Raw genomic sequence first — 27778 nt, 5'->3', positions numbered from 1 at the left:
CAGGGAAAGATGAAATACATCCAAAGATCTGTGCGAGTGGGGAAGGATCTTTATCAGTGGTCTGATACATAAGGGGTCTGTTTATAAATGTTTTACATAGAAATTACACATTTTAAATCAAATTAGAAAATGTGCGACTCTTGGGTAAAAGCTGTGTGAATATTGTATAAAAATATTTATAAATTGATTTATAGTGTTAAATAGTTGCTGTAGTGTTTTAGGCTCAGTTCACACTGCCGCGACTTGGGGTCTAACTTGAGACCCCAAGTAATGTGCTGTGAAATCCCATGTTAGTCAATGAGAACTGTCTTAGCACTGCTGACTTTTTAGAAAGGGTTCCTGTGCTAGTTCTAGGCGACTTCTATCTGACTTGTGACCATAGACTCTAATGTAAGTCGCCTCTAAGTCAGATCCTCATCTACACTGCTCAAAAAAATTAAAGGAACACTTTAAAAACACATCAGACCCCAATGGCGAAAATATGCTGGATATCTATACTGATATGGACTGGAAAAAGTGTTAGGAATGAAAGGATGCCACATTGTTTGATGGAAATGAAAATTTTCAACCTACAGAGTGCTGAATTCAAAGACACCCCAAAAATCAAGCTGAAAAAAATGATTCAGCAGGCTAGTTGATTTTGCTGAAATGTCATTGCAGCAACTCAAAATGGTCTTCACTAGTTTTGTATGGCCCCCACATGCTTGTATGCTTCCCTGACAATATCGGGTCATGCTCCTAATGAGACGATGGATGGTGTCCTGGGGTATTTCTTCCAAGATCTGGAACAGGGCATTACTGAGCTCCTAAACAGCCTGAGGTGCAACCTGGCAGCATCAGATGGACCAAAACATAATGTCCCAGGCGTGTTCTATTGAAATTAGGTTGAGTGTGGGGGCCATTCAGTGGTATCAATTCCTTCATCCTCCAGGAGCTGGGGGCATACTCTCGCCACATGAGGCCGGGGATTGTCATGCACCAGGAGGAACCCAGGACCACTGCACCAGCATAGACTCTGACAATGGGTCTAAGGATTTCATCCAGATACCTAATGGCAGTAAGGGTGCCATTTTCTAGCCTGTAGAGGTCTGTGCGTCTCTCCATGCATATGCCTCCCCAGACCATCACTGACCCACCACCAAACCGGTCATGCTGAGCAATGTAACAGGCAGCATAACGTTCTCCATGGCTTCTCCAGACCCTTTCATGTCTGTCACATGCTCAGGGTGAACCTGCTTTCATCTGTGAAAACACAAATGGCAATCTGTGGCAAATGGCAATCGAGCTCCATGGTGCCGGACAGTGAGCACAGGGCCCACTAGAGGATGTCGGGCCCTCAGGCCACCCTCATGAAGTCTGTTTCTGATTATTTGGTCAGAGACATTCACATGAATAGCCTGCTGGAGGTAATTTTGTAGGGCTCTGGCAGTGCTCATCCTGTTCCTCCTTGCACAAAGAATACCGGTCCTGCTGATGGGTTAAGGACTTTCTACGGCCCTGTCCAGCTCTCCTAGAGTAACTGCCTGTCTCCTGGAATCTCCTTCATGCTCTTGAGACTGTGCTGGGAGACACGGCAAACCTTCTGGCAATGGCATGTATTGATGTGCCATCCTAGAGGAGTTTGACTGCCTGTGCAACCTCTATAGCACAGGTGTCAAACACAAGGCCCGTGGGCCAAATGCGGCCCCCCAGGCCTTTTCATGTGGCCCTTGCACCTCTCCTGCAGCTGCGACACCCCTCTTGTCTCTGCCCCCACCTCTTAGCAGACGGTAGCAGAGAAGACAGAACTCCTCTGCCAGATCTTGTGCTTCCCCCTGCAGCTGCAGAGAGGACCACCCCCCACCCAATTCAGCAGTTAGCAGCAGAGAGGAGGACACTTCTCTGTGCAGCCACAGCACCTGCTTCTCTCTGCCTCCACTGGTCTCAACATTCAGCAGACTCCAGCAGCTGACTCCAGCCCTCCTCCAGACCCTGCAGTTGCTGCTTCCCACCTCTGTCTCCAGCTTCTTCCCAGCAGCAGCACATGTTAAAGGGGATGCCCTGTGATGTAAGGGAAGGTGGGGGCTCTTGACTTCTGATAGTGGTGGGCTACAGATAGAACTGGCCCCCTGAGGGCGACCATAATGGTGATGCGGCCATCGATGCAATTGAGTTTGACACCCCTGGTCTAGAACTTACTCTTCTAGGGGGCTCAGGGCAGTAAGGACTCTTTACAATTGTGGTTCAGGTGGGGTTAAACCACGTAGTTGATCCTTGTTTTCACAACCCCCCTCTGCACCCCGTTTAGCTGCAGTGGGAAGGAGTGTACACATGGCGCAGCAGGAATTCTAGGCCCCGTCACTCGTTGGGTGTAGCGCATGCCAAAGCTTGACCCATTCAAGTAAAAGCTGCTCTGCAATCTTGTGCAGCACAGCGGCCAGGGGGTTAAAGTAGGCAGTAAGGAGGCATATAACCACCTGCAATGACCCCTTGGACCCCACACAAGTGTGCAATTGAGGGGCTGGCAGAGTGGCCCCATTTACTTGAATGGATTATGAATGGTAGGATCCACTGAAAGCAACAGGGGGTACAAGTCCTGCTGCTACGTGTGTACACCCTTAGCTACATATGTACACCCTACATCACACATGTCAAACACAAGGCCCACGGGCCGAATATGGCCCTCCGGGCATTGTCAAGTGGCCCTCGCACCCTATTTTGCAGCCGGAACACGGTGGAACTCCACCACCTCCAGCTCTGACCCTCCGCTCCCTGCTGTCCCTTTCAAGCACAACGGCTCCCATAAGTAACAGATCCCTGCACACACTCATGGATCTCGGGAATCTGAGTGAAAGAGAGACCTCTTTGCAAGGCAAGGCAGAGCCGCCTACACAGGTAGGTACTAGAGCCAGGCAGGAGAGAGAAATGCGAAAAAGCTTTGGGGGGGAATGGGTTGCACGCTGTGCATAGCGCACCCCTAAACCCTGCACTCTGTACATAATGCACTCCTGAACTCAGCACTCTGTATGTAGCGCACCCCAGATCCAACTGGCCCTTTGAGGGCAATCGTACTGCTTATGCGGCCCTTTGATGAAATTGAGTTTGACACCCCTGAATTAAAGAATTAAATCGGATATGGTATAATTGTGTTAAACTTTTTTCTTTATGGCATCTCTTTGTGTGTTTTTTTTTTTTTTTTTTTTTTCCCACCATATGGTGGTAAATGCATTAGACTGAATTTGCACATGCGCAGTGTATATTAATACGTGTCAACTCATACAATGTGCATTGTGGTAATGCAGTAGTGTGCACTTGGCTGCCTTGGCTTGTACAGTGACTGGACAGGTAGAGGGAGGAATAGATAGCAAGGTAAACTCTGTTGCATTGCACTGCACAATGCTGCCAGTCTCACACTGTATACCTACTTACAGAAGGAGAGTGCACAGATATGCTGATTCTCTATTGTGTCCCATCCACAGTCTGGTGAAGGGAAACGATACCACTATGAGTGTTTACCAGTGCTAGAAAAAGTGGTGCCCCTTTTCTGGCTGTGCAGTAGGGAATGAACAGTGAGAGGTAGTGGTGGGAGAGTGCTGGAAACCTAAGAACAGGCTCCTTAAAGTGCTACTAAGCCCTCGTTTACATTGGAGCTACTTGTCATGCGATTTGACAGAGCAAATCGCATAACAAGTAACATTATTTTGCCACTGTTTAAATTGGTGTGACGGCGACTTTGCGGTGCCGAATCAATTTGAAAAAGTAGTTCCTGCACTACTTTTGGCGATTTTGGGTGTGACTTGCGTTGACATCTGTGCTTGGAGCTGCACAGATTTCTTCCAAGTCGTACTGACATGCGGCTTTGAAATCGTGGGATTTCAGAGAAGGTCGCACGATTTCAAAGCCGCAGTCAATGTGAATGAGGGCTAAACCCACAACAGTAATATCAGTCTGTATATGCAGTAAAGCATGCTTGTTGTTGTTGAACCGAACGGTTAATCCGCTGCATTGTTTGATCCTTCTTCCACAGTCCCCAATCCATCTCCTGATAGTACAGGATGCACTCTGCACATGCTCAGGTTGGTGTCTAATGCTTGAGAGTGTTGTTTTGTTTGTTTTTGGGGGGGGGGGAATCCACACAAGGCCAGTCAGCACTATCAAAACTAAACATTTTTTACTAAAATAATTGCATTTTCATGTTCTGTGTTCACATTTGTGCGATGTGGGAACCAGCACTGGTTCCCATGTCATACTTGAATCGCTGGTGGTTCACACTGACATCTGTGAACCGCTGCGGGGTCAATGTAAAGTTAAAGACACCCCCAGATCGGATCGCAATGCAAACTGTGAAATGGTACAGGAATCAGATTGCATAGATGTGAACACCCCATGCGATCCGATTCCAGTGCGGACGAAAAAGTGTTCTGCCCCATTTTGGTGCGAATGCAGTGCAATTTCAGTTTGTATGGCTGAATTAGCATCCCACAGACATGGCATGTAATCTGCACAGCTTTCCTTTTTTAGGCTTTTATTGCTTAATTTTCATCTGGTGATCTAGCCAGTAAGTCTGCTTTTCTTTTTTTTTTTTTAGCCTACTCTAACAGACCAAGCTGTCCAGACAAAGAAACAGACAGTTGAGATGACAAACCATTTACCATTCACAGGGGTGCTTAGAATTGACGGCTTGTAAAAAAAAAACAATTTATAACAAAAGGAAAATCTGTTTCTGTACTTGCTCTTAAAGTGTTAGCTGGAGTTTTGCTTTAATTTGCTAGTACATCTAATGTTACCATTTCCCCCAGATTGACAATTCTGCTGTCCAAAGGTGTCTACATTGCTCCCCCCATCCAGAGTGCAGACACCCTAAGACTGGAAGTGTTAATTGGATTTTCTGGAATATTAGAGGACAAAAAATGAATGTGTTTGGATTACATACAAAACATTTTCAAAATCGCATTAATAGATTGAACAACTTCTTTCCAATAGCTTACTAATTTAGGGACATCTCCAGGTAATGTGAATAAAATCTCCTTGAGCCTCTCTATATCTTGTACAATTATGACTATTGTGAAGACTTGCTGTATAACCTGAGTGGGGAGTTCTAGATGACATATGGACAATAAATAACAGTTAGAGCCGGTTCACATTAGCTGGCTGACAAGTCGCGCTCCCTTGCGGCCCATTGACCGCTACAGAACCCGTTCTAATAGGAGCGACACAAGTCACTCCGACTTAGAAAAAGGGTCCTGTACTACTTCGGGGCGACCTCGGAGCGACTTGCATTGACTTCCATTATATGAAGTCCCTGCAAGTCGCTCCGAAGTCGTGATGTAATGTAATGCACAAGTCGCCCCCAAAGTAGTCGTGTCGCTCTAATGTGAACTGGCTCGACTCTCTGAGATGCTATCCGGATAGAGAATTTCTCATAATGTCTCTAGCCATTCATCCTCTTCTACGTTACCTGTGCACAGAGGACATTGCTCTCTGAGTTTCAGGGCATAGTTCATCAAATATTTATGGATTTAAGGAGAAGTATGGTTAAAGCTCTTCTGGCCATACTTATTCTGTAGTTCACAGGAGTGCACTTGGTTCTGCACTCCTGTGACCCATATTGACGTCATAGAGCCGGTCCAGGCTCTGTGGGGATCCCAACAATGTCAGGATCCACCCAGATTTTTGCCTGGTAGTTAGCTCAGCCTTTCAGTGTGCCGCTAAGAGCCTGAGCCAGCCGCTCCCACCCTCTGCACAGTCTGGTTCTCCAGGGTCAAGGAGGAGAACACAGAGCAGTGATGACAGTCAACCCTCTGTACTCAGAGCAGACTCGAGAACTAAGCGATCAGTAGTCTTTGATCGCTCAGTTGGTGTAGAGCTGGCAGGGGACAACTGCATCTACATCAGAGCAGACTCGAGAACTAAGCGATCAGTAGTCTTTGATCGCTCAGTTGGTGTAGAGCTGGCAAGGGACAGCTGCATCTACATCAGAGCAGACTCGAGAACTAAGCGATCAGTAGTCTTTGATCGCTCAGTTGGTGTAGAGCTGGCAGGGGACAACTGCATCTACATAGTGGAGTATATATCCGTAAAGAAACAACAATCCGCTCTACAGAGCGCTCCTGGGTTGCAGTGAAATAGAACTTCTTATTTAAATCTGTTAATAAATGTTCAACTTGTATTATAAGCTTAAATTAGCTGCTGCTTTAAATAACTCCTAAACAATAAGACAAATAAAATCTAAATGTGAGCAGTGCTCTAACGTGCACAACAATAAGTGAAAAGTCTTAATGAGATTGTAAACCCCCCCAAAAATTTTTTTTTTCTTTTTGCAACCTGCAAGAGAAACACATAATGAGCTAGTATGCATCGCATACTAGCTCATTATGAAATACTTACCTTAGAACGAGCCGTGCCGCCCGCTTACCTCTATGACGGGCGACATGTCCAGTCGCCTGTCTTCCAGGATCGCGGCATCCGGCCATCTGATTGGCCGGAGCCGCGGTGATGTCACTCCCGCGCACGCGCGCGGGAGCCGACGGTCACGGCACGGAGCTCTGAAGGAGCGGCACGAGCGGCCGTTCCTTCAGATCGCATGCTCCAGTGACGTCACTGGCTGCATGTAAGGTAAATATCTCCTAAACGGTGCATGTTTAGGAGATATTTACAGTACCTAGAGGTAAGCCTTATCATAGGCTTACCTATAGGTACAAGTTAGAGAGGTGGGTTAACTTCCTCTTTAAAATAGGCAAACACTTTCTGCATGCTTATACAATAACTAGGTTGCATATAAGTCATGATACCACATGCAAATTGAAAATCAGATAAGCAATTAGTGAAAGTCCACCACATGTGAGAAGTCAAATATTTCAGTAAGAGTGATATCTGTGGAGCCAAGCTCAAGCGTGATCGACACTTGAAGAACTACAATCACTGCAAGTGAGCCCCGCTTTCTCTGAGCTCAACACTCAATTTGGTGTGTGAAAAGCATTTATCAATGTCTCTCTACGATCTCCCCACAGGCTGGTCTTCAATATTATGGATGTAACGGCTCATGCAGTACTAAAAATTACTTTTCTGGTGGCTAGGTCTAGGTGAACATTTCCTGCTGACCAGGGAATCAATCAGATTCCATCAGAACGTGGTTCACAGAGCTGTTGTGGATAGTCAGGTGAAAGCCACACAAGGAAGTGTCACACTGAAGACCCGTTTTTAGCAGATCTGATTTGAAGCGTACACACAATCTTTGGCAGTGACTACAGACCTGTCCCCATGCTGATGCAGAGGGATAATCTCTCTACTTAGATCAGTGGTTCTCAACTCCGAGCCTTGGTACCCACTGATAGGCCAGGTTTGCAAGATAACTGAAATGCATCACAGGTGATATATTTTGCTGCTCAGTGATTGCAGTATTCTAGTCCTCATCTCCCCAAGGTGATACTTAAATCTGGCCTGTTACTGGGTCCTGAGGACCAGAGTTGAGACCCACAGGCTTCTAGCTGTATCTGTGACAGACCTAGCCACCAAAAAGTATTTTCAGTACTGCATGAGCCATTGCATCTATAATATTGAAGACCAGCCTGTTGGGAGATCGTGAATGACATCATTGATAGACGCTTTTCACTCACCAAATTGCGGTGATTGTTGAGTTCTGACCGCCGGACTCCTTTGCGGTGATTGTAGTTCTTCAAGTGTTGATCACGGTTGAGCTTGGCTCCACGGATATCACTCTTACTGAAATATTTGACTTCCCACATGTGGTGGACTTTCACCAAATGTGTATCTGAGTGCCAATTGGCATGTGGTATCACAACTTCTATACCACCCAGTTATTGTATATGCATACAGAAAGTGTTTGCCTATTTTAAGATTTCTTTTCACTTAATGTTGTGCACATGTTAGAGCGCAGGCTGCTTATGCTGTTTTGGGTGGGTATATATGTTTCTTTTTTCAAATCTCTCACTTCCCTTTTAATATATTGGATACAGAGGAAAGAATTCCCGTGATTCAATCTGACATCATAACATCTTTTTCCTGCGATCCTATAATGTATTATAGGTGTTCTTTTCTCCTGGAAGCATATTGCTTAGGTATAGAGAACAATTACAGCAACTACAGTACAACTGTTCAAATCGTAAACCTCAAACCTTGTTGCTTCCAACATTGTCACTTCCTAATACAAATAGTTCCTACGAAGTAATCCGTTTTTTTATATGTAGTAAATCTTTTACCAATCCCAAAATGTTATCCGACAATTGAAGGATAGGGGTTTCACCTAGGTATTAGAAAATCCCATTTTGTAATGCCTGTAACATATCTACCTTTCCATGCATTTATCAAGTGATATAGAGGGTGGGCTCCCCAGCTCAGAACAAGGGTGCATTTGTGCTGCTAAATAATCCTATCCAAGGATTGGAGGTAGCTATATCTCCCTCACTGGTTGGTTACAGTAGTGTTTCCATACATAATCACCGTCTGTATTTATAAAGAAGTTTAAACAGTTTTGGACTTTAAAGCAGAGTTCCACCCATTTTTAATAGGTTGGATTACATAGATGTATGTAATCCCCTTTAAAACGGCTTTTACCAATGGAAACTTCTTTTTTTTTTTTTTTTGCTAGTAAATACCTTAATTTCTGCTTTATTCCTCCTCTCCTCACTTCCGGGTCCGATGGGCGATGACATCATTCGGCGATTCGCAGTGTGTGCAGGGATGTATTCCATTCCAGAAATCTCACAGTATTAGCCAGGAGCTGAGCTGTACTGAGCCATGACCTGCCCCGCCTCCGCCCCGCCTCCTCTCAGTGAGTTGTACTGTATGCATTGTATTCAGGCCGTTCTCTGCCCCGCCTCCGCCCGCCTCCTCTCAGTGAGCGAGGACTGAAAGCATTATATCCTCACTGAGCTCACTGAGAGGAGGCGGGGCGGAGGCGGGGCAGAGCACGTCCTGAATACAATGTATACAGTACAACTCACTGTGAGGAGGTGGGGCGGAGGCGGGGCAGGTCATGGCTCAGTACAGCTCAGCTCCTGGCTAATACTGCGAGATTTCTGGAATGGAATACATCCCAGCACACACTGCGATTCGCCAAATGACTTCATCGCCGATCAGACCCAGAAGTGAGGAGAGGAGGAATAAACAAGAAATTAAGGTATTTACTAGCAAAAAAAAAAAAACAAAAAAAAAAAGTTTCCATTGGTAAAAGCCGTTTTAAATGGGATTACATAGATCTAAAGTTACGAAAATGGGTGGAACTCCACTTTAAGGCCCCATTCACACATTTCTTAGCGGGAATGCAGATTCCTGCTAGCGATTTAAAAAGTATGTTTTGAATGTAGAAATGTGTCCCGCATAGGGCAGCCCATTCACATTTTGCTGAATGACAGTCATGGCAGAATCGTGTTGCGTTGGATAAATGGCACCCAAATGCATGTCGTGCATTTTGGAATCCTGGGCAGAATTGTGGTGATTTTACCCATGATTCCAAGTCACCTATAAGTGAACGGTGCCTAAGAGCCTTGCTGTATCTGCAGACCCCTTTAATGAAATAGCATAGGTTTGTTTCCATCATAGGGATAATGGAAATGATACATTTATTAATTACTAGAGAGTAGAGACCAACAAATGCTTATTTTATGCAGTCGTGATGTTTAATGGCCATAGCAAAACCACAGACGACTTGGTAATAATAGATGTGTTTTGTGGAAAACTCTCTTTATGCAAAGCTAGCAAGTCATGATGGATGGTTCAGAGAATATCAGCAGATAACAGCTGTAATTAAAAGCAATAAACAGCCTTTTCAGCAAGATAGGCTTTATGGGTGTTGCCTTCTCATACAACGGTGGAACTTCATCCAAAACTCTGTTTTTGTATTTAATTGTAGGTAACCTCTACCGGGTCTTTTATTCTCATCTGTGGCCCAGGTGGAGGAATTTCCCCTTCCTGTCTAATTTGAAAGGTGATTTTTTTTTTTTTTTTTTTTTTTTTTTTTAAATCTAGACCGGAATTGGGGCGCACTTTCTCCAATGGGGACTAAACTGAAAGACAAACTGCTTTTATTTATAGAGTAGAGAATGGTTAGCTTTTTATTTATTATTTCAGGTACTTATATAGCACTGTTAATTTACGCAGCGCTTTACATATACATTACACATTCACATCAGTCCCTGCCCTCAAGGAGCGTACAATCTAACTCCCATTCATACATACATACATAGTAGGGTCAATTTTATACAGGATGCAATTAACCTACCAGCATGTCTTTGGAGTGTGGGAGGAAACCCACGCAGACACAGGGAGAACATACAAACTCCAGGCAGGTAGTGTCGTGGTTGGGATTCTAACCAGCGACCCTCTTGCTGCTAGGTGAAAGTGCTAACCACTACACCACTGTGCCGCCCTGTATCGCAGGCTGTATCCCCATTGAGATATTTCAGTGTTGCGAAGAGAGAGGAAGTAAATGTAATTCTTTTTAAAGGATAAATTCACCTTTTATAACAAAAAAAAAAATGTACATATTTTTATAGGTAAAAAATGTGCATTTATTTTTTGTCCACTGGAGTCTGCAAAGCATTGCACCCGCAATCAATGGATCGGGGGTGCAATGTGAGGCTCGTGCACATTCTCCCTGCAGCTTTTTGCTCATATCTCTGTACAGGCTTTCAGTTTAAAAGCTAGAGAGAGGGTGATTGGTCTACCACTCCAAGTGGAAGTGGCTGATGGGACAGAACTGATCTGCACAGCCTTGCCGATTTTAAAACGTGACAGTGGCTGTGGGGGAGAGGAATCCCTGCCCGCTGTCAAAGGAAGGAGGGGTGCTGAACATGTTGCATCCTTAAATCGGGTGAGCTTGTCTTTGAATGAGTGCACAGACAGCAATGAAAACCCTCCAACTTCTTTACTTTGGGTGGAGTCAGGGGTATATTACAGCGACTAAAGGCCGGTTTACACCAAAATCGTACAGAAACATGAACTGGTGTGTTTCCCTGCAATGCGAATCAAACTAAGACACAAAAAGTAGTGGCTAAAAAATGTCACCCCAAATCTCGTGTTCTTGTGAGTGCAAATGCTTTAAATTTCCATACTGCGTTTGGAATGCTGTTCGGCTTGGTTCACATTTGTGCGACTCTGCAAGCCACGTTGTGCGAATACACGGCAGCCCATTCTTTTGAAAAGGCCCTGCACCTTTTTTTGAAAACATGGCCCGCACAGAAACCAAGTGCATTGTGGTTTCCAGTGCATGGGGGGAGCCATTAGGTTTAATGGCACCCCCAGGTATCTCCATAAGCTGTACCGCGTTTTTCCCTAAGGTTTGGGAACAGAGCAGAGGCAACCACATGTACAAGTGTGAACCTAGCCTGAACAATGTATTGGAACCCGCAGCAGATTGCAAAGGCAGTGCATTATAGCATAGTAAAATAGTATCTAACATTTTAAATATTTCCTTAGAAGCAGGTGCTGTGAGGATCGCTTGTAGTAAGCTGAAGTCCTTTTACTGCAGTGCAGGTTTTTATTTCAAGTGTATTTTTATTTTTAATGAGGCACAGGGTGTGAGCATGGCAAAGCTACAAATAGCATAATGGGCCTTCTTACCCACCTACGATATTTGCGCACCTAATCTTTCCATACTGTCATTTCCTTGTGATCACTAGTGTAGTGACTCACTAATTGTAGCTTAATGCTTTGGCACTGACCCCTGACTTGAGTACCTCATTCCACTGTCTTTATCAAGTAAAGCTATACAGAGCCTTTAGAAAAAAAAAAAGCCTGCCACATTTCTTCCTATGTTGTACTGAACAGTAAATGTGATAAAAGGATAAGGCTAGCTATATGAATGCTGGTGAAACAATACATAGTATAGGATATTTACCCTACCTGCGTTTGTATAAGGTTTGTGTCTCCTGAATGTATTTAACCTCAAAGTGGCCTTGGTGCCTCGTTGTTCTGTGAAAGTATTGCAGTATGAATTAGAAGGATCTATAACTTTATGGCTTGTAAATGTCACCTGCTACATCCAATGGCTGTGCTAATCTACTGGTACCCGGCTTTAAAGTGTTTGTAACCCTAAAAAAAAAAAAAATGCTACTGCCTCTTATACGTTTTATGAATACAGTAAACCCCCGCTCCATCGCGGTTCAGTTATTGCGGTCCCGGTATATTGCGTTTTTTTTTTTTTTTTGTAATGTTATTTTACTATATTAATCATTAAAAATGAAATATTTTTGTGTTTTCCATAGCTCTTGCTGTGTCTCTCAGTATCTTTTATGTGTTTTAAATGAGTTTCTATTGTTTTAAAAGTGTGTTTAAAGACCTTAAAATGCTTTTACACGTACAGTGACAGTAAAAAAAACATGCCTACAATGCATTTTAATAAGGTTTTTCTATTTCGCGGATTTTCACTTTTCGCGGCTGGGTCCGGAACGTAACCCCCGCAATGGAGGGGGGTTTACTGTATTGCAATTTTAATGAGCCTTGTCTGTGTTGTGCAATACCTGGTTGATCCTGCCTGTGCAACTCCTTCTGAGAGTAAGCTGACCACGCTAGCAAGGCTGCTGATCCATGCCAGTGTGGTCAGTTTACATCCTGTGCCATGCTAATACAGGCACGCTGTGCTACAGCACAGTGTGCCTCTATCTTCTGTGTCTGTGTAAAGCCTTGCCCTCTCCAACCACTACTCCCTTCTCATTTGGCAATGGGCTGGGGTAAGGGGGAAGTGACGTTGCCTCTGGGTCTGACCTGTGTTTCATTGCTTTAGAAATACAGACACTCGGTGGCAATGTCATTTCCTGCAACATCTCCTGGCACGCCCACCAGCAGTTCAGTGGATCACTCAGTAAGCTAGAGCGATCACGTGCCCTGCAATTTGGCAAAGGAATAACGCTAAAGCCTTAGAGGTCAAGGAAAAAAAAAAACCATTTAGGATACTATAGCACAGGAATCTCCAAACCCTGGCCCTCCAGATGTTGTGAAACTACACGTCCCATGAGGACTTGTAAAACTCTGACATTCACAGACATGACTAGGCATGATGGGAATTGTAGTTCCTAAACCGCTGGAGGACCATAGTGTGGAGACCTCTGCTATAGCATTTATCCTTGCAATTTGGTGTCTGTGGTTAGTTGATTTAACAACTACTTTAGGGGTGATTTCAAAATAAGTTGTAGTGCTATCTCTACTGTGTCCCAATAAAACAGCTGTGTGACTTGCCTTAAAAAAAAAAAAAAAAAACCCACATGTGACATTAATCCAGCTTTCTCAACCTTACGGAGTAACTCTTGAAATAGTTTTGGTCTTGGGGAACCCCTGCTAAATTATTAAATCTTTAGCTCGTGGAACATTTGCATGCTCTATAAACTAAAAAAAAATTGCTCCAGTAAAAATTATAAAATGGAGCAAATAATAATAATGGCCAGATAGGAACCTCAAAGGGGAAAATTGTAGCACCCCTGAAATTGGTAGTCATTGAAAAAGTATATTGATAGTTGGTGTAGTCGTCACATAGGGCTTGAATTTCTAAAAGTAGAGAATGCAAAATCTGGTGCAATCGGCTTCCAGGCTTTTTTGTCAAAGCTTAAAGTGATTGTAAAGTGTTCTATTCAGACACAGAGCTTCTATGCGGCCTCGCCCTCTCTCTCTCCCCTGATTGACTGACTTTGACAGCCGTGGGAGCCATTGTCGCTGCGGATGTGTCTCAGCCAATTAGAAGGCCTTGTTGGGGAATCTACATTAGTGTTGACCCTCTGAGCTAATTTCTGGACCATATTCCCCAAAAAGCTCTCTGGTCTGATTATTGCATGAGGGTTCTGGACCTCATGTTGGCCTCATCCAGGGTGGTGGTGATTGCCAGTTTAACTCCAGGCCTCTCTGGCTGAATGTGCTGCCTAAGTGGGACAATATCACTCAGTCTCTGGGCCAGCCCATGCGCCTGTCCCAAGACCAGTACATCTCTAACCTGGTGGCTGACTGGCCGTGTGCTTTTTCTACATCCTTGTTGATTCAGTAGGTTTATGCCTAGAAGCAGGAATTTGATTTGGGATGCAGTGTCTTCTTAGGTAAAGTTAAGTCTATTCTGTATTTTTATTAATTTTGTTAAAATACAGTCTGTTCAAAATTAACTGAATCAGTGCTTTCCTTTTTACTGTTGCCTAATTATGTATCTTTCAGCTACCTATGTAGGTTGTGTAGTGCTGCCTCCTAGTTTTGTTAACGTAGTTGTATACCCTGCTTGGTGATTTTTACCCACAAGTAAACCTATAAAAAGGCTTACCTGTTGGAAAAATGAATATCTCCTAAACCTGCACGGTTTTGGAGATATTCACCCTGCATGCAACTGCCGACATCACTGGCACATGCGCTCTGAAGATCCAGGGTATCTTGCCAGAATGGAGGGCTCCCGCACATGCACAGGAGTGGCCTCATTGCAGCTCTGGCCACTTACAGCGCCCGCGAACCCGGAAGAAACGACAGGGGAACATGTCAGCTCTCTCAGCGGTGACTTTGTTCTAAGTTAAGCATTTCATAATGTGCTAGTATGCGATACATACTAGCACATGCTATTGTCATGCAGGTTTTTTTTTTAGAGGTTTACTACCGCTTTAAAAGATAAGTTCATTTTTCACAACGTGTTACATCCATATTCAAGAGTGTAACATGTAATGAATGTACTGGCCCCCGTGCCCTTCCCCCCCCCCCCCCCCCTCTGATCCCCGCTGTGACAGCAGACAAGGGATCTTCTCCCCAGGTCTGCTGCCACAATTCAAAAAAGACACTCATTCACAGAGGATTGAAAACGACAAGGTTTAGCAGCCTTTGCAGCTGTCGGCTTGTAATTTTTTAATGAACTACCATGGCGATGTGAGCCCTGTGGCAATTCATGGAGTCTTCCTGTCAGAATGTATCTGTATCTGTTTCTTTGTTTGAGGTACGAGCAAGCCGATATACTGACAGATCTGCTGATCGATGGTGCAGTGCTTTACAGGCTCCCAAAACAAAAATTAATAAATGCACATTTTTTTACCTGCAAAAAAAAGTGCATTTATGTTTTTGTTTTTTGTCAAAAGGATAAGTTAAGGTTGTGCGTTTGTGTGTATATGTATGTACGTAAAATAAAAGTGTCTGTGTATAAGATGGAGGGGGAAGCATCATGGTTTGGGGGAAGTTTTCTGCAGCAGGAGTTGGGCCTCTAATACAGCTACATGGCAGAAGGAATGCAAATGTGTATCAGATCCTTCTTCAACAACATGAAGTTCCTTCTCTGTGTTAGTGCCGGTTCACACTAGGGCGACCTGGTCGCCGCAGGTCGCCTCCCATAGGGAAGCTGCGGACCCGTTCTAATAGGAGCGACACAAGTCGCTCCGACCTAGAAAAAGGGTCCGGAGCTTCTTTGGGGCGACCCGGAGGCGACCGCCATAGATTTCAATGCTATGAAGTCCGTGGCGGCCGCTCCGAGGTAGCGGCGCGCTGCTCGCACCGTGACCTCGGAGGTCGCGGTGCGAAGTAGCGTCGCCCCTATGTGAACGGGGGCTTAATCACCCAATAATCCAGCAATTTTCATGTATGACCATGCCCCCTGTCAAACAGCAACAGGGATAAAGCAGTTCCTTGAAGCTGAAAACATTGAAATAATGAAATGGCCAGCCCAGAGTCTTGATCTAAACCCAATAGAAAACCTCTGGAATATGCTTGGTGACAAATTTATGGCCAAGAAACCCACTACAGTCGCCAAACTGTGGAAGAAAAGTGGAACAAAATCACACCAGAGCAGTGTGAGAGACTTGTGATGTCCTGCGGCTGCAGATGTGCTGAAGTAATTCAAAGCAACGGCCATACACTTCCTACCTACTACTTTATTGTTGTAACCTTCAGAAATGTTAGTTGTAATCTTTCCCCATGCTACAGTAATTGTTCTATAATTTTGATCATTGTGCTTTCCACAAAATTAAATTTTTTTAGTTTTTTTTGTTTTTCTTGTTGATGTGCCTTGGTTGTTTTGAAAAACACTGCTCTATGAGTCCCCGTTCACACTGGGGCGACCTGTCAGGCGACCTGGTTGCCTGAAAGGGTCGCCGTAGGTCGCTCGCCATAGAGAAGCTATGGACCCGTTCTAATAGGAGCGACACAAGTCGCTCCGACTTAGAAAAAGGGTCCGGAGCTTCTTTGGGGCGACCCGGAGCGACCTGCATAGACTTCAATGTTATGAAGTTCATGCCGGCCGCTCCGAGGTCGCGGTGCGAGCAGCACGCCGCGACCTATGAGGTCGCCCCGGCAAGTCGGATCGCCCCAGTGTGAACGGGGCCTTAGCATGGTATAGCCACAACAAAAATTCCATCAAATGTTGAGCAATGAAGATTGTTTTTGAAGAGCAACAATTCTTTTTTTAGATCCTCAGAGTTCTTTGCCATGAGGTGCCATGTTGAACTTCCAGTGACCAGTATGAGAGAGTGAGAGCGATAACCCTAAATTTAACACACCTGCTCCCCATTCACACCTGAGACCTTGTAACACTGAGTCACATGACACCGGGTAGGGAAAATGGCTAATCAGGTCCAAATTAGACATTTTCACTCACTTTTGTTGCCAGCGGTTTAGACCTTAATAGCTGTGTGTTGAGTTTTGAGCGGAGAGCAAATTGACACTGTTATACAAGCTGTACAGTCACTACTTTACATTGTAGCAAAGTGTCATTTCTTCAGTGTTGTAACATGAAAAGATATAATAAAATATTTACAAAAATGTGAGGGGTGTGCTCACTTTTTGTGAGATACGTGGGTGTGTGTGTGTGTGTGTATGTGTGTGTATATATATATATATATATATATATAAATATAGTGTGTTTGTAATTTTTTTCACACTATACACATACCTTTTTAATTTATAAAGCTGTCACTAAAAAAACATCCAATGTGGTTTCTTTATTTTTAGGAAGTGAGGAAAAGCATCCAATGTCACTCACTGGTAGTAAATCAATTTTTTTAAAACGCGTTTCAGGAAGATTGACCTGCATGGAAAGCCTGGTGATTGTTAGATGTTGTGTTTCATAACTATACACCTAAATGTTTTATATCACGCTCTGTTGCCAAATACTGATCATGTAATATCTTTGTTTTTTCTTATTTTCAGGATTCCATGTGATTCCTACTGTGTCCAACGTCGTTCCAGAGAGCTGTCTGCTGATTGTTGTTGGGCTTTTGGTTGGTGGACTTATCAAAGCAGTGGGTGAAATCCCTCCAGTTTTAAGTTCCAAAGTCTTCTTCCTGTACCTTCTGCCCCCCATTATCCTAGATGCTGGATACTTCTTGCCCCTGCGTCCTTTCACTGAAAACCTGGGCACTATTCTGATGTTTGCAGTGGTGGGCACCCTCTGGAATGCCTTCTTTATAGGGTCACTGCTGTTTGCAGTGTGCCAGATAAGTGGAGCCCATCTTTCAGGTGTAGGCCTCCTGGACAACTTGCTGTTTGGCAGTATCATATCCGCTGTGGACCCGGTGGCTGTATTGGCTGTATTTGAAGAAATCCACATCAATGAGCTACTCCACATTCTAGTGTTTGGAGAGTCCTTGCTTAATGATGCAGTCACAGTAGTAAGTGTTGGCTTTTAACTAATTTCATCAGTGTTGGTTTTAAATCATTTAAATTATTAATCTAGAAAAAAATTGTAAAAATTGCATTAAGAAAATAACTCTTGACCATAGACAATGATCAGAGATCTGCTTTTATTTCCTGTCCAGTACTAAATCTGATTGCTGTGGGTAAAATCTCCATTTTTGCATACATTTGCAAAAAGCAGCTTGCACTAAATCGGTGACAATCCGAACAATGAATCAAAGGAGGATGTTCAGCACTAAACATGTATTATACTTCATAAAAGATTATGCATAAAAAGCATGTGTGTCAAACAAGTGCTGGAAATATATATCCCATCTATACACAAAAAGATATCCACAAAATAAAAAAAACCTATAACTTAACAAAAGCTCATTATTGAAAGTGCTCAAAAAATGGCTAGTCCTTAGAATAGTCCAACACGAAGCAATCCCAAAACGGGAGTTAACACTCCAGTTGTCAACCAACAAAGTGCGTCAGTGCTGTATGAAGAAGGGGAAAATGCATGATACATCCACTCATCCGCTGGCGCAAATCCTCCACCACATTACACTCACCAGAAGACTAATAGATATTCACCTGTAGTAATAATCCAACTTTCCAGGGACTCTGTGGTGTCCGCTTCACTCAATATAAAGTGCTGCCAAACATCCGTCCTGTTAAGGAAATGTTCATCACTCTGGGCTAGAAAATTTGTGTATGTATATGAATATATGTATGTGTATATATAATATATTTAAACGCATCCAAAACTTGCTTTGAGAAACTCCACTCCTTGGCAGCCCTACATGCTGACGTCATGCCGCGGACTTTGCGTCTCCAAATGGCGGCCATTGGCCTAAGTTTTGGCCACACTTGTTTACCGTATATACTCGAGTATAAGCAGGGTTCGTACAGTCATTAAAAACCTGGAAAAGTTATGGAATTTTGAGATGACACTTTCCAGGCCTGGAAAGGTCATGGAAAAGTACGATTTTAGAAATGTTTTGGAAAAGTCATGGAAATCTGGGGGGGAGCGGTGGGCAGCGGCGGGGGGAGCGGATGCTTAAAACTTTATTTTTGCAAATGTATAATTTTATTTTATGCTTGTGCACATTGATTTCCGGGTCCGCAGCAGCCGAGGAGTAGATCATGCACCAAGCACCAATCGCTGGCAGCGGGGAGGGCCGGGCCGCGGTTTGCCTGGATGTGACTGGCCAGCAGCAGCAAACCAATCACAGGCGGCGGAAGCGTCACTGGAGGGTGGGCCGCATGAACGTGATGACGCGGAAGGGGGCAGTAACCGTTTCAGTTACCGCACCCCCGCGTCATCACGTTCATGCGGCCGGCCCGCTCTCCAGTGACGCTCCGCTGCCTGTGATTGGTTTGCTACTGCTGGCCAGTCCCATCCAGGCAAACCGCGGCCCGGCCCTCCCCGCTGCCTGTCATTGGTGCACGATCATTTCCTTGGCTGCTGCTGGCCAGTGACCGACCGTAGGGCAAACTGCGAGCACCTACTGTACCAGTCCTATGGGAATGTTAAAAATAAATGTAAATAAATAATTAAGCATCCAATCCTGAGTCGCCTTAGTTTCTGTGAGAACTCTTTTCTGCCTCATGGAACTGTTACTAACAGTTGGGTTCGGCCTAAGAATAGTAAGCGCCGCATTTTGTCCAGCTGCACCTTCATGACTCACTACCACCTGAACAGCTTTATTTGGGCAAGCAGGAGCACCACTGTTCTTTCTCCCAAAAGTAAGTGCCGCATTTGTGCACCATCAGATCTGTGCCATCCATACCAGTCCGCCTGCACCTCATGACACTGTCGCTTGGGCCTAAAAGATTGCTGTGCTGCATTTTGTGCATCTCACTGTCTGTGCCATCCATACCAGTCCGCCTGCACCTTATGACTGTCGCTTGGGCCTAAAAAGATTACTGTGCTGCATTTTGTGCATCTGACTGTCTGTGCCATCCATACCAGTCCGCCTGCACCTCATGACTGTCGCTTGGGCCTAAAAAGATTACTGTGCTGCATTTTGTGCATCTGACTGTCTGTGCCATCCATACCAGTCCGCCTGCACCTTATAATGACTGTCGCTTGGGCCTAAAAAGATTACTGTGCTGCATTTTGTGCATCTGACTGTCTGTGCCATCCATACCAGTCCGCCTGCACCTTATAATGACTGTCGCTTGGGCCTAAAAAGATTACTGTGCTGCATTTTGTGCATCTCACTGTCTGTGCCATCCATACCAGTCCGCCTGCACCTCATGACTGTCGCTTGGGCCTAAAAAGATTACTGTGCTGCATTTTGTGCATCTCACTGTCTGTGCCATCCATACCAGTCCGCCTGCACCTTATGACTGTTGCTTGGGCCTAAAAAGATTAAGTGCTGCATTTTGTGCCATCCATACCAGTCCGTTCACAGTTACAGCAATGCCAGGGAAATGCAGCTTTAAAAATGTATGGCTTCATGACGAAAAGTATGAGAGGTGGCTGGAGAAAGATCAGGACCCGGGACGTGCTAAATGTACAGTGTGTCGTAAAACATTTGACATTTCGAACATGGGAGAGGCAGCCACGCTAAAGGTGCAAAGCACCAGTCTGCAGCTGCGTGCTCGACAGCTTCCAATCCGATCGCTGTCTTTTTCACCCGTGCGCCTGAAGTGACACTGGCTCCCAGCTGCGGCAGCGGTGCTTCCACCTCATCCTCTGTAAAACAAGGGACCATTTTGAGTCACGCTGTATCCAGAAACGAAACTCTAACAGCAGAGGTACTGTGGGCTATACATAGACATTTCATGAAACATTAGGTCATGAATATTTACGTGAAGTCATGGAAAATTCATGGAATTTCATTGGTGAAAATGTGTATGAACCCTGTATAAGCCGACCCGAATATATGCAGAGGCACCTAATTTTACCACAAAAAAGTGGGAAAACATATTGACTCGAGTATAAGCCTAGGGTGGGAAATGCAGCAGCTACTAGACCCAACTGGACCACCACGAGACACAAAACAGGGGCTGCAGGCATAGTACAGGCATGACGCAGGAGATGATACAAGAGATGGTACGAGCATGACACAGGAAATGGTACAGGCATGGCACAGGTGATGGTACAGGCATGGCACATGTGATGGTACAGGCATGGCATAGATGGTACAGACATGGCACAGATGGTACAGGAGATGCAGTGCTACGGGCATGGTATAGGCGAATGTCCTGTACCATGCCTGCAGCACTGCATGAGGAAATGCAGGGGCTGCGGAGGAGTCTCACTTTCCTGTCGGTGAGGCGCCTTACATTTTAAAAATGGTGCCGCCCAGCGCCAACACGTCACTGCGCATGCACCGCCGATGCTCGGGAAAGCCTGTATACGTTTGGCTATTCCCGGATGAGACCCTGACTCGAGTATGAGCCGAGGGGGGCTTTTTCAGCATAAAAAAACATGCTGAAAAAGTCTGCTTATACTTGAGTATATACGGTATCTATTATACACATGGATTTTGTTTACATTGCTTTTATGGATGTACTGGAATACCAATAAAATACTACACTATATACCAATTTTCTGGCTCCAGGTGGTGAGCATTTCCTTAATAGGACGTTTTTTTTTTTGTTTTTTTTTCGGATCTTTTTGTGTATAGATGGGATATACATTTCCAGCACATGTTTTGACACGCATGATTTTTATGCATAATGCCTTTTTATGAGGTATAGTGCATGTTTTTTAGGGCTGCACTTCTTTCTTTGATTCATTGAAAATAGGGTGTGTATGTATATGTATGTGTATATATAATATATGTGTGTGTATATGTATATGTATATGTGTATATATATATGTGTGTGTGTGTGTGTGTGTGTGTGTGTGTGTGTGTGTGTGTATATATATATGTATATGTGTGTGTGTGTGTGTGTGTGTGTATATATATATGTATATGTGTGTGTGTGTGTGTATATAATGCAGCACAAGTACAATATAGGTTTCTTGTAGAAGGCATAATGTAGTAATACAACATATACATTTTGCACATTAATATTTTTGTTATGCATTATTAAAAATAAAAGGGTAATATTTAGGGATGCACCGAAATGAAAATTTTGGGCCGAAACCGAAAATGCAGGATGCCCTTGGCCGAAAACCGAAACCGAAAATGACTTTTTCCCCAAAAAAAATTTGAAATGGATAGAACAGGGACATAAACCAAAAACAGGCAGCGACGTACACCTACAACTGTCGCTGCCACCCTGTCACAGTATATGTACTGTGATGGGTTGGCAAGAGGTTAATTTAATTACCAATGGTATTTGTATTATGAGGCATGAGGGGTTAATGTATTGTCACTGCTGGTCACTCATCTATTAGTGACTGACCAGTGGCAGGTAATTAACCCCTTTGTGCTGCATTAGTGCAACCAGTGTTAATTAACACTGACACTGGTTGCACTAATGCAGCACAAAAGGGGTTAATTAACTGCCACTGGTCAGTCACTAATAGATGAGTGACCAGCAGTGACAATACATTAACCCCTCATGCCTCATAATACTAATAGCATTGGTAAGCTGCCTCAGCTCCCCTCCCCCACTGCCTCAGCGTCCTCCTCCTCGGGTGTCCTCTCCTGCATTCAAAAGTCCCGCCTCTGGCCGGCGGCACCGCCTCTCAATGATGTCCCTACTACTCTGTGCATTATGAATGGACATACTAGGCGGGGGGCGGGGCGAGCGGCCGCTATAGAGAGAACTATTGTGATCCTTCACTGTCAGCTCCTCACGTCTATGTATGAATGAGAACTGAACTGAGCTGACACCGGGCGGGGGGGCGGGCGGAGCGGCCGCTATTAGCTGTGACTATGTGAGAGCTTCTCTTCCTTGTCAGCGGAGATACGTGCCTGTCAGGGAAGTGAAACTCTCACATAGTCACAGCTAATAGCGGCCGCTCCGCCCGCCCCCCCGCCCGGTGTCAGCTCAGTTCAGTTCTCATTCATACATAGACGTGAGGAGCTGACAGTGAAGGATCACAATAGTTCTCTCTATAGCGGCCGCTCGCCCCGCCCCCCGCCTAGTATGTCCATTCATAATGCACAGAGTAGTAGGGACATTATTAAGAGGCGGACGGCCGGCCAGAGGCGGGACTTTTGAAACCTGCCCTGCGCTGCGCTGCGCCCTCCTCCTTCCCCACGGCGGCCATTTTTATTTTCGGCACTGTTAACCCATTATCGGCCGAAATGAGAGAGGCTCATTTTCGGCCGATAATTTCGGTGGCCGAAATTTCGGTGCATCCCTAGTAATATTACAATGTTTGATGTCAAACCAACACGAAAGGTGATCTGACCTTTCTTTTTAGGGTGGTGTGGGTAACTTGGGAATAGCTTGCCTAAAAAGATATTTTCAAGAACATAAAACATTGGTAGCCTGTTCACAAATTGGCCAGATTTTGCAGTGAAACTGTCTTTCCTTTCTGAAAAAATGAGGATGGACCTTTCATTTAAAGTGCATGTAACTCCCAAGCTTTTTTTAGTTTTGGATAGAATAGGGAAGCTTTTAGGTTGATTTTCTTATGCTTCCTGTCCTGGAAATGCACTGGGGAATTATGGGGAAATAAAAATAAAGGAATTCTTACATTACACAATTGTGTCCAGAATATGCAGGTAAGAATAATCATTTTGTATTGCTGGTAAGTAGTGAGATTTCTTTAGCTCTATAGAATAGCTTCTAAAGGAGGATATTGCACATTTTGAGGCTACGTTCACATGTGGGCGTAGCGGATCACGGGCAGAATCACCACGATTCTGCCCGCAATCTGGAATCATTGCAAATCGCGGGACGCCTGCGCGATGCCCGTGATTTGCAATGGCACTCCAAACGCCGTGCGCCCAAAAAGGTACAGGAGCTTCTTTTGTGTGTCATGCGTCCCGCGATTCTCTTTGCGCGATGTTACCGCGATTCGGCAGGCGGAAATCACGGCAACATCGCACAGCGTTTGGGATGCCATTGCAAATCACGGGCATCGCACAGGCGTCCCGCGATTTGCAATGATCCGCTACACCCACATGTGAAGCCTGAATGAGCAATAACTTCCTTTGAAAATCTTGCTCTTGAATTTTAAATCAAGGAAAAAAGTGTAATAGTGGAAGGGGAGTAGGAGGCACTAATGCAAAGGATTTTTTTTTGTGTGTTTGCTAAACCATTCCCCTACTAAAGCTGATTTTTTTTTTTCCACTACATGTAACGTATAACTAAAGGCAACACCTTTTTTTTTCCGTTTTAGATAGAGTGAAGAGGGATTAGAATGCTTGTCAGTTTTTATTGTTGTCTGTGTACCCATTAAGGAGATTTACCTATCTATGTGTCCTGTTTACCATTATCATTGAAAGTAAAAGAAACCCCCAAAATTTGAGTTGACCCCAGGAAAGTAATAGGGGGGAAATCTCCCATTAGATACAGTAGTTCTGGTGACCTGGGGGTCCCTTTAATTTTGCAGGGATTTCTTCTTCCTGTTTGGCTATGGGACAGGAAGTGCAGGTACAGTGGGTACGGAAAGTATTCAGACCCCCTTAAATTTTTCACTCTTTCTTATATTGCAGCCATTTGCTAAAATCATTTAGGTTCATTCTTCTTCCTCATGAATGTACACATAGCACCCCATACTGACAGAAAAACACAGAATTGTTGACATTGTTGCAGATTTATTAAAAAAGAAAAACTGAAATATCACCTGGTCCTAAGTATTCAGACCCTTTGCTCAGTATTTTTAGTAGAAGCCCCCTTTTGATCTAATACAGCCAGGAGTCTTTTTGGGAAAGATGCAACAACAAGTCTTTCACACCTGAATTTGGGGATCCTCTGCCATTCCTCCTTGCAGATCCTCTCCAGTTCTGTCAGGTTGGATGGTAAACGTTGGTGGACAGCCATTTTTAGGTCTCTCCAGAGATGCTCAATTGGGTTTAAGTCAGGGCTCTGGCTGGGCCATTCAAGAACAGTCACGGAGTTGTTGTGAAGCCACTCCTTCGTTATTTTAGCTGTGTGCTTAGGGTCATTGTCTTGTTGGAAGGTAAACCTTCGGCCCAGTCTGAGGTCCAGAGCACTCTGGAGAAGGTTTTTGTCCAGGATATCCCTGTACTTGGCCGCATTCATCTTTCCCTCGATTGCAACCAGTCGTCCTGTCCCTGCAGCTGAAAAACACCCCCACAGCATGATGCTGCCACCACCATGCTTCACTGTTGGGACTGTATTGGACAGGTGATGAGCAGTGCCTGGTTTTCTCCACACATACCGCTTAGAATTAAGGCCAAAAAGTTCTATTTTGGTCTCATCAGACCAGAGAATCTTATTTCTCACCATCTTGGAGTCCTTCAGGTGTTTTTTAGCAAACTCCATGCGGGCTTTCATGTGTCTTACACTGAGGAGAGGCTTCCGTCGGGCCACTCTGCCATAAAGCCCCGACTGGTGGAGGGCTGCAGTGATGGTTGACTTTCTATAACTTTCTCCCATCTCCTGACTGCATCTCTGGAGCTCAGCCACAGTGATCTTTGGCTCTTCTCCACCGATAGCTCAGTTTGGCTGGACGGCCAGCTCTAGGAAGGGTTCTGGTCGTCCCAAACGTCTTCCATTTGAGGATTATGGAGGCCACTGTGCTCTTAGGAACCTTAAGTGCAGCAGAAATCTTTTTGTAACCTTGGCCAGATCTGTGCCTTGCCACAATTCTGTCTCTGAGCTCTTCAGGCAGTTCCTTTGACCTCATGATTCTCATTTGCTCTGACATGCATTGTGATCTGGAAGGTCTTATATAGACAGGTGTGTGGCTTTCCTAATAAAGTCCAATCAATATAATCAAACACAGCTGGACTCCAATGAAGGTGTAGAACCATCTCAAGGATGATCAGAAGAAATGGAAAGCACCTGAGTTAAATATATGAGTGTCACAGCAAAGGGTCTGAATACTTAGGACCATGTGATATTTCAGTTTTTCTTTTTTAATAAATCTGCAACAATGTCAACAATTCTGTGTTTTTCTGTCAGTATGGGGTGCTATGTGTACATTCATGAGGAAGAAGAATGAACTTAAAGGATTTTAGCAAATGGCTGCAATATAACAAAGAGTGAAAAATTTAAGGGGGTCTGAATACTTTCCGTACCCACTGTATATCTCCAATGGGACACAGGTGGTGGAAAAAAAAAAAAAATCTAACATGGGTTCTAACCCTCCTTTTACTGTATGCAAAATGGGGGGAAAAAAAAAAAAAGTTTTGTCTATAGTTTTACTTTAAAGGGATTGTAAAGCATTAAGATAAAAAGCCTTTATGTGCAGCAGCCCCCTAACACTTACCTGAGGTCCCTCTCTGTCCAGCGATGTTCACGAGTGTCTCAGCTGTCCGAGATTCTCCCTCCTGATTGGCTAAGACACAGCAGCGGTGCCATTGGCTCCCGCTGCTGTCAATCAAAGTCAACTAGCCAATCAGGGGAGAAGGGGGGTGGGGCTGGGTCGGGGCTCTGTGTCTGAATGGACACAGGGAGCTGTGACTCGGCTCGGGTGCCCACATAGCAAGCTGCTTGCCGTGGGGGCACTCAACAGGAGTTAGAGGCCAGGAGCAGCGAAGAGAGACCCGAGAAGAGCAGGATCTGGGCTGCTCAGTGTAAAACCAACTGCATAGAGCAGGCAATTATAACATGTTTGTTATTTTTATAGGAAAAAAGAGACTTTACAATCACTTTAAGCCCTTGTGTGCCTTAAGCTGGCTAACGATGGATCGAAATTCAGCTGGATCAGCAGGGACTGGCCAAATTTCGATCCATGTATGGGCACTAGTGTTGCACCGATACCAGTATTGGTGTGGATACTAAGCATTTGCTTGAGTACTGATACCTTTTTTCTTGCAGTGTGATTTGAGCCCATACAAAATCAATGAGCTCAAAGTGGAGTTCCGGCCACAAAAAAAAAAAATTTTAATGAACATACCCCCCGGGACAGTCAGGGCTAGTGCATTCCACAATGGATAGCCTCTGATCTGTCCCGGTTCGCACTTACCTTTTAGAAGAAATACTTACTTTTAAAGTTTCTTCTCCAGCGCTGCCATCTCAGGTGTGGGCAGCTTGAAGCCAGCGCAATCCTTTTCCGTGTCCTCTTCCGTCCTCTTCGGTCCCACGATGCACTACGCCGGCCCCGCCGTCACTTCCGGGTCTGCAGCGTCATCCCTGCACAGCTTCTGGGCATGCCCAGAAGCTGTTTAGCAAGGTATGACGCGCCTGCACCGGAACGGACGTCTGGGTCGGTGCAGGCGCATTGATTCCTGGGAGCGATGACGTTCAGCTCTCAGGAATCATTGCAAAGCGGAAGTGACAGCGTGGGCCGTGCCGCCGAGGGAGGAAGTGGAAGAAAGGTGAGTATTTTTTTTTCTGCAATTACAAGGTACTCCGCTTTAAATTGCACTGCAAAGAATCTCATGGGATTTAACGGGGATGTGGTGATTCCTGTTTGAATCACATGTGATTTCCTGCACCGCTCCCAGGCTGCAGTCACTATGACCAAGATAAAATATAGTCCTGACGATTGTCATCCAGATAAAACAATTGGAAAAATAATCCATAAAACCCGTGGTTAATATTGTAAATCCACCACTAACAATGCCGCCAATCCCTGGCATGGGATGTAAATGCAAAACATATTGACTGGAAAAGAGGGTGGCGCCACCCTCTTTTCCAGTCAATAAGTCACTATGACAAGCCTGTGTTCACACAGGAGCGGTGCGGGAAACCACATGTGATTTGCATTGAATTCCTTTTCAAAAGACGTGATTCTTTCTAGTGTGACTAAAGGCCATTCATTTTGTATGGGCTCAAATCTCCCTGCACCCCAAAAAAAAAAAAAATAGGTATTGGTAATTGGTATCAGCAAGTTCTTGAGTAAAAAGTATAAAACTGGTAATAGTGCATCCCCAATGGGCACTGTGGTTTTACAGAAGTAAATCTTGCTGGAAAATGTTCTTCTTGATGAGAGCTGCAGGCTATAGGATGCAGCGCTGATCTTTGTATTCTGACACCAGGGAAGTCTCACCACTGTCAGAATTCAAAGACACAGTGGGGAGGATTCCCCCATTCACCTCAAATGTGGGTTGAATCAGGTCAATTTTTTGTTCTCGTTCAACCCGCTGGTTGAAGAAAAAAAAAAAAAGCACCCATCTGTGGCCAGCTTTATGGGCCATACACACTATAAGATTTTCTGAAGACTTTTTCC

At 44.6% G+C, this 27778-nt stretch overlaps 1 protein-coding gene across 1 annotated transcript in view; it reads left to right on the top strand.

Annotated features, from left to right (window-relative positions):
- Window positions 1–27778, top strand: part of SLC9A1 (solute carrier family 9 member A1) — a 155437-nt gene that overhangs the window by 33124 nt on the left and 94535 nt on the right. Inside the window, exon 2 of the mRNA XM_082248060.1 lies at window positions 17086–17546. Within this exon, the coding sequence (XP_082104186.1) occupies window positions 17086–17546 (461 nt within the window). The remainder of the gene's footprint in view (window positions 1–17085; window positions 17547–27778) is intronic.

Source organism: Pelophylax lessonae, assembly GCF_965119305.1.
Source record: "Pelophylax lessonae genome assembly, chromosome: 2".
Lineage (NCBI taxonomy): Eukaryota > Metazoa > Chordata > Amphibia > Anura > Ranidae > Pelophylax > Pelophylax lessonae.
This window is presented reverse-complemented; position numbering and strand designations above follow the sequence as displayed.